Raw genomic sequence first — 17880 nt, 5'->3', positions numbered from 1 at the left:
AACTTTCGGAATGAACTGTTTGGGATCCCATGATATTAGTAGTAGTTTGTTAATTTGTGAATCGGAATAAAAGTTATACATGTATATACATGTCTTACAATTACTCATTGCTAAATGCCACGCATAGATATATTCTTGCACAAGAAGTAGAAAATGTAAAAACTTATATTTAGTGCAGTTGCTATATTAATATAAATGAACCCTAGTTAATGTTAATGTTAATAGTGTGTCTGTTTGACAGTCAGGTATAATATAAAATATACATCAACTTGCACAGAGAGAAAGTGTTGTGCAGTTTTTGTTGGAATATGTGAAAAATAATGAACGGAACACTTTTTTAATATTTAAACAGAGTTTAGGAGTTCCAAATGCGTAAATTGAACGCAACATGAGCACTGTTCTACTAATTGTTCTTGTGTTTTACATTTTCAAGTCGTCTGTAGGTTGGAACATATCACCTTTCAACAGTATTAGTTACAGACAACGCAAAAATTAGGGAAAATGCTATGTGTTCCTGGCTTACAGCATGTGAAATTTTATCAGTCTAAAAGAAAAACAAAACCCATAAGTCTGGCAAAAATGCCGACAATTAATTGATTTAAGACCCATCTTGCAACAAGTGGTTCGGTATCTTTTCCAGAACATCTCAAAATTATAACAATCCCGAAACGTTCTAGGAACAAATATCATGTCTTGCGATTTCAACTAGCTTTAAACTGGTTTTCAACATTTCGTTACCGAATGACATCTTGAGATAAGAAAACTAATACAATGTTAATTAAGATTCTTTTGTATTTGTGTTTCTGGTCTTGAGCCGTAAGCTTTTAATAAGCGATACTATTTTAAAACGTCTTTTTGAGTGCAAATCGAGCAATTGTTTATTCGACGTTGTGGACAGTTAATGCGTTCTGATGATAAAATAATTTATCTACGCAAAACAAAAAAATAGACGGGAAAAATAACTACGCTTCTGCAATTGCGCAGGCGCAAAACGGTGCCGCTTTTTTAAAAAATCAAGATTAATATGTAAAAACATTCAATGAGACGGACGGACCGAACCCTAAATAAACGATTCAGGACCGTCGAGCCGACGATTTTCCCGATGCTTGTTAAGTCCTAAAAAAGTTTGGTTAAGGTTACATCCTTTTTAGAAATAGGTAGGGTTGTTTTTTTGTTGTTGTTTTTTTATTGGGCTTTATATATAAAAATGTCATTTTCATCATTTGAGAATGATGTTTAAGTAATCTTCTGTATAGCATTCAAGGTTTTAAACTACATATTGAAAAGCAAGTTGTTTAGTTTTTCATATTTTCAGACTGACTATAAAAGCGGTAGGGTCGGTGCCTATTTCGTAGGTAGGGTCGGGTAACCCGAACCAAATGTATTTTTTAGGCATAAGTTCTACTGCCATTAAGGCTGCACTCTCACAGTTTGAACGTTTTGACAACGTTTTAATTTTTGTCTTGGAACGAGCCAAATAAGACTGCTGACAAAAAATTAGATCGCAGATTTTTATATTTAAGTTAAAAAAATGATGTTTTATGCATTTTACTTAAACCGTTAGTAACGGTTCAAGCCATAAAGCATTAGTTTACGAACGGAAATATGAAAATCTACGATCTGATTTTTTGTCGGCAATCTTGTATCATTGGTTTGCAGATATTTACGCACACATTTGCTCTTTCCAAGACAAACAATAAAAAAGTTGTCAAAATGGTATCTGTGAGAGTGCAGCTTTAAAGCTTTCCATAAGAGGTATGGACATTTAGCCACCAAACATTTTGATTATTTCATATTTGAATTGTAATTGTATTTTGTGATGGGAACAGTACGCAGACCAAACGTTACGTTTGAAAACCATTTATTTCAGGAGCCTCCTCAAAGTTCAAAGGTGCTGATTTGGTGTCAATTTTGATGGAGATGGAAGATGACCCTGACCTTGCTTTGAATGCCAATGTTTCTGGGTCGTGCGTACCAACTTCGCCTTCAGACAATGCAGAAGTTGAAGGTATTTCTGCACACATTTGTTTAATACACTTTCGTGTGTGCAGAGTATATATTTAAACAACACTTTAGTTGGAAAGTAGATTACCGCTGACGATTATTCCAGTGGAAGTTCACTTTGTTGTACATACTAATACTGACAAAAAGATTCAATCTAATCCAATTGCTGTTTTAATAGTAATCATGCGCTTAATGTTGTTCTTCAATAATTTATTTATTTGTTTCAGTTGACGATCTTCAAAGTCTTGTGCTTGAAAACGAAAGACTTAAAGATTTACTCTTCTGTAAAATCTGTCTGGACAGGAGGGCAGACATTGTATACCTACCCTGTGGTCACATTTTCAGCTGCCCACAGTGTACCCACGCTCTTGACCACTGTCCTATCTGCCGCAGTGCAATTAATGACCACGTTAAGGCGAAATTTGCAAACACAAGACATGAAGTTGCTTTTGACTATGATGATGCTCTATAAATGAATATAACATGCTTTAGCCTTAAGCACAAATGAACATCGTCCATTTAGAGTTGAACTTTTTTTTATGTGACAGTATAGTATTTTCATCATGGACACATTTTTGGTTGTATTTTGTCCAAAACAATTGACACTTCACATATCATTATAAGCAGAAATAGTGTTTTTTTAGTGTTTTATGTGCATCTGTAAAGATTGTGGTTGGATCATGATAAAATGTTGTGATAATGTTGAATGATTAGTATGCTGTGTTATGTTATGTGTCACATTATGTTTAAACGGATTTTGATCGGTGAAAGTATAGAGCAACTGTTTGAATGCTTTTCCACAAAGGAGTCCGTCACGAGTCATCATATAAAACACATTTTTCAACAAGTTTGAAGGAAACATGTGATCAAGATCATTTACCTTAAGTATATAATGGACGAAGTGACATGTTAGTCTTAAGGTTGTATTATATATGTTTGTTAAAAATACATTAAGAAAAAGTCACCAGCAATGCTTTGGTTTAACAATCCATATTTTAAAACAGCAAAGGTTCTATTATTTTCTAGAAACATGTGTGTATGGTACCTCAAATACACCTTTCTTAAAACAGTTTTTCAAGAATTCTTTAGTTTTGATTTTGCTAAGTTTCTGTAGTGCATGTATTTTATAATATGCCTAGTATCAGCAAATTCTGTTGCTTATTTTGACTTTATCAAGTTCAGGTATTTGATTAGTTATAAGTTAAAACATTGCACACAATTTTACTACATTCGATAACTTAAGTGGGAATATTCTGCCATAAACAGTATGTGAAAGACTTTGAGTTTGTAAACATATCATAAATAAAGTTTGACAATCAAAATTGTTGATGGTTTATCGGACAGTTATTAAATACCGACAAAAACACCGGTCATTATGAATTCACAGTTTGCATTGTCATTCGACGGCGTGAAACGAGTTACGATTTTTATTCACATCAATATTATTTTTCAAAGTGCACGGATTTATATTTCAACATTTATTTAATGTACGGACTACTTTAAAAAGTGAACAAAAATGTGTATGTGGAAATGTGTGTCTAATTAAGTTACAAAGACAAGCAAAGCGGCTATTAATTTGTCATTTAAAAGAAAAATCACTTTGAAAAATTCCGAAAATGAAAGTAAATTTGTTCCTTTTGCTGTTGATGTTGAGATGATTTTTAATAAACTTATTTGAGTGTTTCCTTCTTGAATCCTTAAGTTTTGAAATCGTCTAGTCAATGGACATTCAACGTCAGCTATAGCACCAAATATACTTATCGTCCGTTGAAGCACAATATAGATTTACTAAACGTTATTGCACCAGAAAAAAATCATCGTACATTGTAGAACTAGATAGATTCCCTTGACGTTGTATCACCAGATATATTCATCGTCAGCTGTAGCACCAGATAAATTCACCGTCAACTTAAGCCTCAGGTAAAATTATCGTACGTTGTAGCACCAGATATATTCATCGTACGTTGAAGCACCATATAGATTTATCGCACCTTGTAGCACCAAATGGATTCATCGTCCGTTGTAGAAGCAGCTATATTCATCGTCTTTTGTAGCACCATATATGTTCATCGTACGCTGTAGCAGCAGATAGATCCATCGTACGTTGTAGCGCCAGAAAGATTCTTTATACTTCGTGGCACCAGATAGATTCATCGTTCGTTGTGGCACCAGATGGATTCATCGTTCGTTGTGGCACCAGATGGATTCATCGTTCGTTGTGGCACCAAATAGATTCATCATACGTTGTGGCACCAGATGGATTCATCATACGTTGTGGCACCAGATGGATTCATCGTACGTTGTAGCACCAGAAAGATTCTTAATACTTCGTGGCACCAGACAGATTCATCGTTCGTTGTGGCACCAGATGGATTCATCGTTCGTAGTGGCACCAAATAGATTCATCGTTCGGTGTGGCACCAGATGGATTCATCATACGTTGTGGCACCAGATGGATTCATCATACGTTGTGGCACCAGATGGATTCATCGTACGTTGTAGCGCCAGAAAGATTCTTTATACTTCGTGGCACCAGACAGATTCATCGTTCGTTGTGGCACCAGATGGATTCATCGTTCGTTGTGGCACCAAATAGATTCATCGTTCGGTGTGGCACCAGATGGATTCATCATACGTTGTGGCACCAGATGGATTCATCGTTCGTTGTGGCACCAGATAGATTCATCGTTCGTTGTGGCACCAGATGGATTCATCATACGTTTTGGCACCAGATGGATTCATCATACGTTGTGGCACCAGATGGATTCATGGTACGTTGTGGCACCAGATGGATTCATCATACGTTGTGACACCAGATAGATTCATCGTTTGTTGTGGCACCAGATGGATTTATCGTTCGTTGTGACACCAGATAGATTCATCGTTTGTTGTGGCACCAGATAGATTCATCATACGTTGTGGCACCAGATGGATTCATCATACGTTTTGACATCAGATAGATTCATCGTTTGTTGTGGCACCAGATGGATTCATCATTCGTTGTGACACCAGATAGATTATCGTTCGTTGTGGCACCAGATAGATTCATCGTTTGTTGTGACACCAGATGGATTCATCGTTTGTTGTGATACCAGATAGATTCATCGTTTGTTGTGGCACCAGATAGATTCATCGTTCGTTGTGACACCAGATAGATTCATCGTTTGTTGTGACACCAGATAGATTTATCGTTCGTTGTGGCACCAGATAGATTCATCATACGTTTTGACACCAGATGGATTCATCGTTTGTTGTGGTACCAGATAAATTCATCGTTTGTTGTGGCACCAGATAGATTCATCGTTCGTTGTGGCACCAGATAGATTCATCATACGTTGTGGCACCAGATGGATTCATCGTTCGTTGTGACACCAGATAGCTTCATCGTTCGTTGTGGCACCAGATAGATTCATCGTTCGTCGTGGCACCAGATGGATTCATCGTTCGTTGTGGCACTAGATGGATTCATCGTTCGTTGTGGCACCAGATGGATTCATCATACGTTGTGGCACCAGATGGATTCATCATACGTTGTGACACCAGATAGATTCATCGTTCGTTGTGACACCAGATAGCTTCATCGTTCGTTGTGGCACCAGATGGATTCATCATACGTTGTGACACCAGATGGATTCATCGTTCGTTGTGACACCAGATAGCTTCATCGTTCGTTGTGGCACCAGATAGATTCATCATACGTTGTGACGCCAGAAGGATTCATCGTTCGTTGTGGCACCAGATGGATTCATCGTTCGTTGTGACACCAGATAGCTTCATCGTTCGTTGTGGCACCAGATAGATTCATCATACGTTATGACACCAGATGGATTCATCGTTCGTTGTGGCACTAGATAGATTCATCGTTCGTTGTGGCACCAGATGGATTCATCATACGTTGTGGCACCAGATGGATTCATCATACGTTGTGGCACCAGATAGATTCATCATACGTTGTGGCACCAGATGGATTCATCGTTCGTTGTGGCACCAGATAGATTCATCGTACGTTGTGGCACCAGATGGATTCATCGTTCGTTGTGACACCAGATAGCTTCATCGTTCGTTGTGGCGACAGATAGATTCATCGTTCGTCGTGGCACCAGATGGATTCATCGTTCGTTGTGGCACTAGATAGATTCATCGTTCGTTGTTGCACCAGATGGATTCATCGTTCGTTGTGGTACCAGATAGATTCATTATACGTTGTGGCACCAGTATGGAACTCTTTTTTAATGGTCACCACATTGTAATTTCCTCCCTTGATGAAGACTGTCGTCAGCGTGTTGTTCTTTTAGAATCTTCCACAGTGCAAAAGTTGGTTTGAAGGACCGAAACATGTTTCAAAATTTGATTTGTTAGTTAGTTTGAGGTTGAATTTTTATCAAACATAATACATAGATTAGCTGCAACTTGTGTAGGTGCAAGTTTTATGGATAACGATTTTCAATAAAAAGCATTTTTTCTAAATTGTCTTTATACAAATGACTGAGAGCTTTAGTCAAACTATTCCAGACACGAGCAACACTGTCTAGTTGCTATGTGGTGATTGAAGTTATTTTAAGTAAGATATTTGTATTTTTGTTACCAGGATATGATTTAAATCCACTACTTGCATTAACTACTAGTATGTAATATCTACCTTGTTCGAAAGGATGTCATCAAGAAACCAAAAAAGGACATAAAATAGCAAAATTGTTGGAATATTTTTTTTTTTAAAACGGAAAGTCTTTTCATCCAATATCCGTAAAAATCTTCTCATAACTAGCCCAAAACATGTTGCAAAGAATGCAAGTTTTACTTCTGAAAGAGTTTTTCAAAACAAAACAAAACATAAATTTTTGGAACATGAATGTCTGCCTTCCCCACCCACTTGTGCACTGTGAAAGGCACTTAATTATCAAGTATAACTTTTGTTAATTATGTTCAAGTCGTATGTAGGTTAGAACATATCACATTTAAACAGTATTAGTTACAGACATTGGAAAAATTCGGTACAAATGTAAGTTATTCGGGCCAACAGCGTCTGAAATTTTGTCAGTCTGAGATAAAAATGTTCAGCCGACAAATAATGTCTACAATTAATTATTTAAGACCCATGTTACAATCTGCGGTTCCTCAACAGTTTTTAGAACATCTCAAAATTACAACAAGACATAAACGTTTTAGATAAAAAATAATTTCTTGCGATTTCAAATAGCTATAAACTATTTTTTGGTCAACATTTCGGTACCGAATGACATATTGCGGAAAAAAATGGCAACTTATAAAATGTTGCTTAAAATGCTGATGCGTTTGTGTGTCTTGTCTTGAACCGAAAGCTTTAAGCGATTTATTTTAAATTGAGTGCAAATCGTGCTGACGCATACTGTTCATTTGACGTTGTGGATAGTGCTGATGATATAATAATTTTCCTACGCAAAACAAAAAAAAAGATAAAACCGAAAAAAACAACAAAAAAACGCCACTACAATTGCGCATGCGGAAAACGGTGCCTGATTTTAAATAATCACGGTAAAAATGTATAATATTTTATGAGACGGATGTACCGAACCCTTAATTTACTAGTCAGGACCCTCAAACAGACTATTTTCCCGATGGCCGTTATGTTTTACTGCTATAAAAGGAGTTCATATTGACTTGAGACAGTATTATTCTTGTTGTTGTAGTAAGTTATGAAGGCCATCCAAACACTGAGAGACAAGAGAGGAATAAGGAAACAGAATATTTGTGGTTCCATGATCATGGCCACTCCTAGCAAACAGAGGCATGGCACTGCCAAGCCAACAACCGTCTAACTTGAAATTAGCACCATAAGGCCCAAGTTTCTTCAATATGCACTCGCTTCAAAAAGACATGAGTCATTTACTGAAGCATCGGTGCCGTGGCCTGAAACTTCGCCCGTCAAAGTTGAGGATAGATAGATAGATACTTTTTATTCCTCCATAAGTGAACTGGCATCAGTTTCTTTTGTGCATATGTATGACTATCGTTCAAAAGCATATTTCTGCATTTCAAAAAAGATTTTACCTTCCAAGGATTCCGATGAAAAGAAGAACACTTCATAATAAAACAAGACAAACAGTCTCTTTGTGCCCTTTATGTCTTCGGTAGGTGTTGGAGACAGTGTGCGCTGCTACCACTGCGGCGGCGGTCTCCGGAACTGGGAGCCGGGAGACGACCCCATGAAAGAGCACGCCAAATGGTACCCGTCCTGTCAACATGTCATCATTACCAAGGGCAAAACCTACATCCACAGCGTAGAGGCCTGCGAAAATCCCGAACAAAAGTCGGCAAGGAGACGACATGCAAGTATTACCTGTCTCTGTAAAAAAGAAGTTGGTCGAATGATAAATCTTAGAGGGACTGCTCTCTATGCCAATGACGAATAGCAAGGCGTTAGTGGCTGAACACAATTAGTTTGAAATAGATAAAATAAACTTCCAAAAAATGTAGATTACTGTAGTCTGGGAGATTGTCTGATAGTCAGATGAAGTTGTATATATATCCCCTTTTATGAAAAATGATCACTTACGATATTTTAACGTTTTACTTGTATGTATTTATTCAGACAACAGCTAATGGATGTTTACCAATATAAACTTTCAATTCTTCTTTCGTCTTTTTAGGATAAACCATCATCGCTAGACGATTCGGGATCGGAACAACAACAACAACAACAAGCGACGCAAGCAGCTGCTAAGTTCGGATATTCAGAGGAGAACATTAAAATTGCAGCGTATAAATTTCGGGAACGATATGGTAAATGCTTTGTTTGAACCGTATTGTTTAAATGTTTCTTTTTTCAGTAGGGTAAATATCGTTCTGATTTGGAGTTGCTGAAATTGGATCATTAGACATATACATACATAGACAACGCAAAATTTGATTAATTTACATTTGAACTGTCCTTTTTATTTTGTAATGAGAATAATACGCAGGCCAAACGTAATGGTTGAAAACCCTTTATATCAGGAGCCTCCTCAAAGTTTAAAGAATCTGATTTGGTGTCAATTTTGATGGAAAAGGAAGACGACCCTGACCTTGCTTTGAATGCCAATGTTTTTGAGTCGTGCGCACCAAATACTCCTTCTGACGATACAGAAGTCGAAGGTACTTCTACACACATCTGTTAAGTTTAGTACTCGTGTGTGTGCACAGTGTAAATTTGAACGACATTTAAATTGGAAAGTATGTTACCCCTTACAATTGTTCCATGCCAAGTTCACTTTGTTGTAAATACTAGTACTGACAATAAAGAGATTCAATCCACTCTAATCGAGATTGCAGTTTTAATACTAATTATGCATTTATTATTTATTTATTTGTTTCAGTTGACGATCTTCAAAGTCTTATGCTTGAGAACGAAAGACTTAAAGATTTACTCAACTGTAAAATCTGCCTGGACAGGAGGGCGAACATAGTATACCTACCCTGCGGTCACATTTTCAGCTGCCCACAGTGTTCCCGCGCTCTCGACCGCTGTCCAATCTGCCGCAGTGCAATAAATGGCCTCGTCAAGGCGAAATTTTCAAACACTAAACATGAGGTTGCTTTTGACTATGATGATGCTCTATAAAATGAATATAACATGCTTTAACAGTAAGCATTGATGAACATCATCCATTTAGAGTTGAACTTTGTTTTTTATGTGACAGTATAGTTTTCATTATGGACACATTTTTGGTTATATTTTGTCCAAAACAATTGACATTTCATTCACCGTTATAAGCAGAAATAGTGATTTTTAGTGTTTTATGTGCATCTGTAAAGATTGTGGTTGGATCATGATAAAATGTTGTGACAAAGTTTCTCTAGTGTATATATTTTACAGTATGCTTAGTATCAGCAGCTTCTGTTGCTTATTTTGACTTTATCATGTTTAGGTATTTGATTAGTTATAAATTATAACATTGCACACAACTTTACTACGTTCGATAACTTAAGTGGCAATATTCTGCCATGAACAGTATGTACAAAACCTTGAGTTTGTAAACATATCATAAATAAATTTTGACAATCAAAATTGTTGATGGTTTATCGGACAGTTGTGGAAATTAGTGTCTAATTAAGTTACAGAGAAAAACAAAGCGGCTATTAATTTGTCATTTAATAAAAAAGTCACTTTTGAAAATCTCCGAAAATAAAAGTAGATTTGTTGCCTTTGCTGTTGATACTGTGATGATTTTTTTGTAAATTTATTGGAGTGTGTCCAACTTAAATCCTTAAGTTCTGTAATAGTATAGTCAATGGGCATTCAACGTCAGCTGTAGCACCAGATATATCCATAATTCGTCGTAGCACAAGATAGATTCACTATACGTTATAGCACCAGATAAATTCATCGTACGTTATATAATTAGATAGATTCACTATACATTGTATCAGCAGATAAATTTATCGTCGGCTATAGCACCATAAGTATCGTACGTTGTAGCACCAGATAAGTATCTTACGTTGTAGCACCATATAGATCGATGGTACCTTGTAGAACCATAAAGATTCATCGTGCGTTGTAGAAGCAGATAGATCGATGGTACCTTGTAGCACCATATAGATTCATCGTGCGTTGTAGAAGCAGATAGATCGATCGTACCTTGTAGCACCATATAGATTTATCGTCCGTTTTAAAAGCAGATAAATCCATCGTCTTTTGTAGCACCATTAACTGTACGATGTAGCACCAGATAAATTCATCGCCAGCCCTAGCGCCATATATGTCCATCACACGTGGTAGCACCACATAGATTCATCGTCCGTTGTAGCACCAGATAAATCAATCGTACGTGGTAGGAGTAGATGGATGCATAGTCCCTTGTAGCACCAGATAAATTAATCGTACGTTGTAGTAGCAGAAAGATGCATTGTCCGTTGTAGCACCAGAAAAATTAATCGTACGTTGTAGTAGCAGAAAGATGCATTGTCCCTTGTAGCACCAGAAAAATTAATCGTTCGTTGTAGCACCAATTTGAATCCATCGTCCGTTGTAGAAGCAGATATATCGATCATACCTTGTAGCACAATAAAGATTCATCGTCCCTTGTAGAAGCAGATAGATTCATCGTCTCTAGTAGCACCCTTTGTCGAACGCTGTAGCACCAGATAAATTCATCGTCAGCTCTTACACCATATATGTTCATCGCACGTTGTAGCACCAGATATATTAATCGCACGTTGTAGCACCATTTATATCGATTGTACCTTGTAGCACCATATAGATTCATCGTCCGTCGTAGAAGCAGTTAGATCGATCGTACCTTGTAGCACCATATAGATATATTGTCCCTGTAAAAGCAGATAGATTCATCGTCTTTTATAGCACCATTCACCGTACGCTGTAGCATCAGACAAATAATTCATCGTCTGCTCTAGCATCATATATGTTCATAGTACGTTGTAGCACCAGATAAATTAACCGTACGTTGTAGGGGCAGATAGATGCATAGCCCGTTGTAGCTACAGATAAATAAATCGTACGCTGCAGTAGCAGATAGTTGCATCGTACGTTGTAGCAGCAGACAGATGCATCGTCCGTTGTAACTACAAATGATGACCTCAATGAGCTTATGTTTCTTTGTAATCATATACCCGACTTTGTATAAAGATTATTTAATTTTGTATCTTGTATGTTAACGTATAGGAAGGTAATACATTTCTTTTGAATTTTAGCATGTTGATATCTTAAATGACACACGTCCTGTTAAAACAGATAAAAACGTAAGAGTAATGCAAATTTGTTGAAGCGTTATAACGTGTTATTTGTATCAATAAGTTCACACTGATTCCCAGTGAATTGTTTTATTGAATATTTTAAATAATTTAAATAATTATGATTCGACAGTCAAATTCTAAGGCCTGACTGCCAAATTGAATTAACTTCTCGATCTACTTGCAGCGTAGTTAAATGTAAAGAATTCTGACATTATAAACCGTCCATATACATCCAAGGTTGTTTTTGATGGAATTTGACCGAGGTATTTATTATTTTATGAGGGTTTAGGCGGCAGGCTCCCTTTATTTTAAATACTGTTTAATTATTTTCTTGAAATTGTATTTGATTCCGAATAAAGAATCGTCTTTGAAGTCAAACAATCAGATCTGAAGTTTTTAGTGTAGATAAATGTGTTAAGGATACATTGATCAAAGCCACTATCCATTTCGCCGATTGTTTGTTTATATTAGTGGAATGGTATGCCACACGAAAATGCAAACCAGTGATCCAGGATTTTATGTCGGTGGAGGATGTAATTTCGCGACTTCACTTTGGTCATGCGCCCCAAAACCCTGAAATAAATAACATGTTAATGTTTTGACTATTTATTATAATTTCATTTCTAATTATTTTAAGGGAGCTTTTATTATAAATGGTGCATGCTAGTTTATTGTATTCGTATGTTTTTCTCCGATAATGACAAAAACAAGTTCACCGCGGAAGGAGAGGGGAGTGGAAGGACGTTGTGGTGTCGCGAGGAGGTTATAAGTATCTTCCATGGCCCCTCGTGCATGATTGGTTCATCCCAACTCGAGCGTAGGGTGTGAAACGAGGTTTCCCACCTCAGTAAAACAAAATACAGTTTAAAAAGTTCTTTTTCGCTGAAACTCATGGTCAAAATAATTTGCGTATAAATAAGTGATTATAAGTGGTTGTCATATATTTGCGCGCAGTGATTTAGATTATGTAAATAGTATTTTTTTCTTAAAATGAGGAGAGTGCAGCATCATTCCTTAAACGCAGAATGAAAACTTTTTTGCTGCCATTTGAAGCGAAAAATAATTTGGATTTTAAATATTGCCACAAGACAAAGTTTCAATGATGCTACAGATGACAATCTTCAACAAGGGAATTGTGTGATGACAATAAAAAGGAGTTCCATGTGGGTAATTGTTTTATCTTTGCTCGAAGGCAAAATAAAGATTTTTAGCAAAGCTGAATTTTTGGATCAATCTATCTGAGGTGAGAGACGCCTCTCCCTTAAATCCGCTAATGAATTCTTCTATGACATAGTATAAAATATAGATAAACAAGATCAAATAGGACAAAACACAGTTTCATTACTGTTCTAAAGACATACATGATGAGCTCAAATCATTGTATTGCTCTTGAAAATATATTGAACAGAAATAGAAATGTTATCAGGCAACGGCGAATCATTATTTAAAACATGCAGCAGAACACTTGATTAAGGAAGCGTTAATCGCATATATTGATGATGTGTCGTGACTTTTCGCACGTTATTCGAACAAAAGTGGAAACAAATGACAGTAATGTGTTTCGCGATATATTCTTTTTTATTATTTATTTCTATCAATATCATAATAAATTAGTCAGCAGTAATACTTTAAATGTGTAGACATGTTGACTTGTTTTCTGCCGCCTTGATGAGTTATATCAGGACATATTGACGACTTATTGTCGAAAGACTTTAGTACACTAGATACACATAATAATGCATGCAAACCAAAGCATATATTTTGTTTTTATCAACCAATAGTGTGCCCCTTATTGCATTTATTTGGAAAATATTAAAACCTTAAAGCTGCACTCTCACAGATTTACCATTTTTAACAACTTCTTTATTTTTTTTTGTCTTGGAAAGGGCAAATGTTTGCGTAAAAATCTGCAAACCAATGATAGAAGATTGCTGACAAAAACTCAGATAAACTTGAAACAAGTATAAATAATAGTATAACTTCTCAGGAAAATTGACCGAACGAAACGGGCTCAATCAGCATAAACAGATAATGCATATACACTTTAAAGACAGAGCAGGGTCTGTCTTTGTCACGTGGCCTTGATTTTTTAAGACCAATATAGACAACTTTCTGACATATATATTGGATTAATCTGATTTAGAACGACATAATTGAACTGGTGGAGCGAGTGTGTTTTTTTTCTTTTTCTTTCAGTTTTAGTCAACGAGGTGAAATGACCGAGTAAACACGTCCTGGCGAAATGAAATCACTGAAGAGGGTCCATGATGAATTAAATATCATTTTTTATAAATGGACAGGATTGAGTTTGACTGATGTCTTCATAAACCACCAAGCATGGTTTATTTAGCCTCTGATTACGCCTTGCATTAGACAGTGGAATGTTATGTGTGTTACATGAATGTTAAGTATAGTCATACAAAGATAGGATATTCAATACAACATAATGTACGCAGTATACTACCCAAGATGAAGGACGTACATTAATTGACTGAATTCTGTTGCCACATACCTTTTTTACGTCCTTGTTCTATGTTCTGTTCAATCGCGGTCGCTATCAAAGTATTGTACGAGGGGTGATTGAGAAGTTCGTAGACTGTACGTATAACTTCCTTATTATTTGTGTCATTACTATGATAATTAAAATAAACTATGATTAACATCTTCTAATAAGCGAGCAGTTGAAATACAAAAAACATTTTGTATTATTCGCTGAATTATCAGTGCCCATAGCAACGTGCATCGCCATACCCGGAGCACGTAAACAATTATGCACTTTTCAACATTTATTAAATTGATTACTACCTCATTTGAATGCGTTTTCTTTTGCGTACGAATGCGCAAAATCTTCTGCTGTCCAACGTCGTTTATGACGTCATTTCCTAAAATTGTGACGTTTGTCATTGTTTCCTGTTGAAAGATATAGAGGATATTTGTTTATTTCAGTGTAAGATCGTATTTTATTTCACGAGTGTCATAGAAAAACATATTTTCACGAGTGGCGAAGCCACGAGTGAAAATGTAGTTTTTTTATGATCACGAGTGAAATTAAATACGATCTTACACTGAAATAAACAAATATCCTCTATTTCTTTTATGCTTATTTTCGGAGTTTTATTTGTTTTTTTATTTATTTCTGAATTACCCCCTTTTTTGAAAAGGGTGGGCTTTACGCCGCTACCCGTGGGGCGCCCCTCATGCATAATTATAGCTGTCAACTTTTTTACTTTCGGTTTGCTGAGAAATAGTTCTCTGCTATTCATTCTTATAGCTTAATATTCGCTCGTTTTTTATTGCAAAGCTTTATGAACAGTAAAAAATGAAGTATTATTAGTGCACAAATGTTCCAAAAAATAATAAAAACACTTTTTATTTTAACCAAATTACTACGCCGCTATTTATAGAATGAAAACTTGGAAGGTCAAATGTGTTAGCAAAACAAATGTGGATACTCATTGGATTCTAACCATTCTTCTTAGTTTTAAGACTGCATATACGCGTGTTTTTATAGTAAGTTAATATACAGTCATCTTACTGTCAGAGACTAGTCTGTTTCGCTTTAAAATGTTTGTTTTCCAGAAGAGTAAATGCCACGCTAGTTTGTTGACACATTTTGAGATTTGGGTGGGGTAAACAATATCGGATCTATCTGTAAATTGTTGTGTGAATTCTCCAGGAAGCTCATTTTACGTACGACAACGGTTAACAGTTCAAAATACATTTGATCGATGCTATAAAATTTTATTTATGTTCGAACAGTTGTTTTTGTCTGTAATTTGTTTGGAATGAAAGCAAATGTTCGAATATTCAGCTTCAAAGATCAGTAAAATGTTTGATAAACGGGATAACCGGTAATAAACGGTAAGTTGTTAATTTCCAATTATATATTTATTTAAATTTATAAAATATTTCTTTATTTTTTTTTTTTAACCTTTTTTGACATAATTTACTGAAGTCCAGTGTTCTGTTTTGACCAAGGCAAATACATGTAACAACAAAGGATTTTAAAAGTAGTAATGAAAATTGATATTTTCACTCCTTATTTTGCAGTGAAAATATCAAATTGATATTTTCACTGTTGTTATTTCACTGTTAAAACCCCATATTTCATCGTAAAGCATGAAAGAAATAATCATTTTAACGGCGTTGTCTCAAACCGTTAATATTCAAAACCATGACGTCAACGGGCGATGTCGTGTTAAGAGCAGCCATTAAATTTTGCGTGGGATTAGATAAGACACCAAGTGAAACGTTGAAGATGTAACAGAGTTCCAGTACGACCAAGACATGCAGTAGGGCACTTGTCTTTAACCATCTCTGTGCCAAGGGCCTATTTTGGGCTATTGTGGTTGGGTCATTAAAGTTGCAAATATTATATAGACGGCAACAATTACCAAGGAATCCGTCACTGTATATATGTTGTTTATCGTCCGTTACGTCATATCCGCCCGTGCCGAACCGCCCTAAGACGCAAGCGACGTCATTTCGTTTCCCGCGTTTTTCTTCATTTCTGGTTTTGGTCTTGCTTTTAACTACCTTTAAACATATTATATTAACTACATGTTATGGTACATAATAAAAATATGTACTGTTCGACGTCATTGCAGGTACTTATAAAGCACAAATACGCACATGGTAATGTCTTCGTATTAAATAATAATAATAATAATAATAATAATAATAATAATAATAATAATAATAATAATAATAATTATAATAATAGTAATAATGTAAAACCAATTAAACCAAGTGATTAATTAATGATAAATGTTATTAATAAGTTATCCAGCACTATCCTTATGTCATTGCACGTGTAAAGGTTCCGCCGAAGAATGTTGAAAATTTACCTATTCATGAAAAAAAGGTCTTTTAACTGGGGAAGAAGAGACACCTATTGATCATTTCAGTCGTCTCTTTACAACGAATTTGATTCGAGAAGTAACACGCCAGACGAACAAGCAAGTGATCACATACCAAAATACCCTTTGATCTGGTAAACCTAAACAGAACCAGGGCAATGTTAACAATAAATTCATCAAAAAATACAAGTAGATGAGACATTCAATCGATACAGAAGCTTTATTAATTATTTGTGTTGATTGAGTTGTTATGAGTGCCGTTGTTGTCATTGCAATTGCTGCTGCTGTTGATGTTAATGATGATTTAAATATTAGGTACGCTAGGTAAGTAATATCTGCTAGCCGTTCGTTCTTTCGTTCGTCCGTCCGTTCGTCCATGCATTCATTCATTTATTCATTCATTCATTCATTCATTCATTCATTCATTCATTCATTCATTCATTCATTCATTCATTCATCCATCCATCCTTCCATCCATCCATCCAACTATCCATTCATTCATTCATTCATTCATTCATTCATTCATTCATTCATTCATTCATTCATTCATTCATTCATTCATTCATTCATTCATTCATTCATTCATTCATTCATTCATTCATTCATTCATTCATTCATTCATTCATTCATTCATTCATTCATTCATTCATTCATTCATTCATTCATTCATTCATTCATTCATTATTCATGTATGCCCTTATTAAATTGTTGAACACGTCACCCTTTTTTGTTGACAAGTAACTCATCAGTATAAATTATCGCGGTTAAATTGGTCTATACAATATAATTTTTTAAAAGGGAAAAAAGTATTTGTCAAGTAAAACAATTTACTATTGACTTACCTTAGCCGTCACAGAGATTTGATGATTACAACGTAGGCCTGATTCGGCCACCGTTTTTTCCGCTATTAACCATTCTCAAACAATATTCATGTATGTAAAGTGTATTCTGATTGGCTAATTATGTCGTGCGCACGACCTAATTATCTCGTTAGTCGTGCGCACGACATAGTATCTCGTGCGCACGCTGACTTAGTTTGTCGCGCGCACATCACATGTCACCTCTGTGCCACCATATCGGATAGCCAATTGATAATACACACAATGTCTTCCCAAAGGTTGCTTTGGTACGTCTTTTTTGTATTGCTTGGCCAGTTTGATTGATTATACGACTAAACCCCAAGCAGAGCTATTGAAAAGCTGTCTTCTTGCGGTTGTAAGCGGATCGTGCACGAGAATTTCGAGTACTCCCACATGTCGATACATTGTATTTAGAAAACTCCTGATAATAATCCAATGTTTATCTTTCG

General features: G+C 35.8%; 2 protein-coding genes across 2 annotated transcripts; both read left to right on the top strand.

Moving 5' to 3' along the window:
• The first annotated feature begins 1883 nt into the window (after window positions 1–1883).
• LOC128236879 (baculoviral IAP repeat-containing protein 7-B-like) lies at window positions 1884–3272 on the top strand. Its single transcript, XM_052952009.1, has 2 exons — window positions 1884–2008; window positions 2232–3272. The coding sequence occupies exons 1-2, from the start codon at window positions 1915–1917 to the stop codon at window positions 2474–2476; spliced, it is 339 nt and encodes a 112-aa protein (XP_052807969.1). The 5' UTR covers window positions 1884–1914; the 3' UTR covers window positions 2477–3272.
• Window positions 3273–8102: 4830 nt separating this feature from the next.
• Window positions 8103–9580, top strand: LOC128237742 (baculoviral IAP repeat-containing protein 7-A-like). Its single transcript, XM_052953325.1, has 4 exons — window positions 8103–8339; window positions 8631–8763; window positions 8977–9114; window positions 9336–9580. The coding sequence occupies exons 1-4, from the start codon at window positions 8103–8105 to the stop codon at window positions 9578–9580; spliced, it is 753 nt and encodes a 250-aa protein (XP_052809285.1).
• Window positions 9581–17880: the final 8300 nt, after the last annotated feature.

The sequence above is a fragment of the Mya arenaria genome, chromosome 6 (genome assembly GCF_026914265.1).
Source record: "Mya arenaria isolate MELC-2E11 chromosome 6, ASM2691426v1".
Classification (NCBI taxonomy): domain Eukaryota; kingdom Metazoa; phylum Mollusca; class Bivalvia; order Myida; family Myidae; genus Mya; species Mya arenaria.
The sequence above is the reverse complement of the archived record's forward strand: the minus strand, read 5'-3'. Positions and strand labels throughout refer to the sequence as shown.

Excerpts from the sequence above, each read along its gene's own strand:
- LOC128236879 (XM_052952009.1), top strand. The coding sequence starts at position 1,915 with ATGGAGATGGAAGATGACCCTGACCTTGCTTTGAATGCCAATGTTTCT. Across the intron at positions 2,009-2,231 it reads AGACAATGCAGAAGTTGAAG|TTGACGATCTTCAAAGTCTT; the intron begins GTATTTCTGCAC and ends TATTTGTTTCAG.
- LOC128237742 (XM_052953325.1), top strand. The coding sequence starts at position 8,103 with ATGTCTTCGGTAGGTGTTGGAGACAGTGTGCGCTGCTACCACTGCGGC. Across the intron at positions 8,340-8,630 it reads CCTGTCTCTGTAAAAAAGAA|GATAAACCATCATCGCTAGA; the intron begins GTTGGTCGAATG and ends TCGTCTTTTTAG. Across the intron at positions 9,115-9,335 it reads TGACGATACAGAAGTCGAAG|TTGACGATCTTCAAAGTCTT; the intron begins GTACTTCTACAC and ends TATTTGTTTCAG.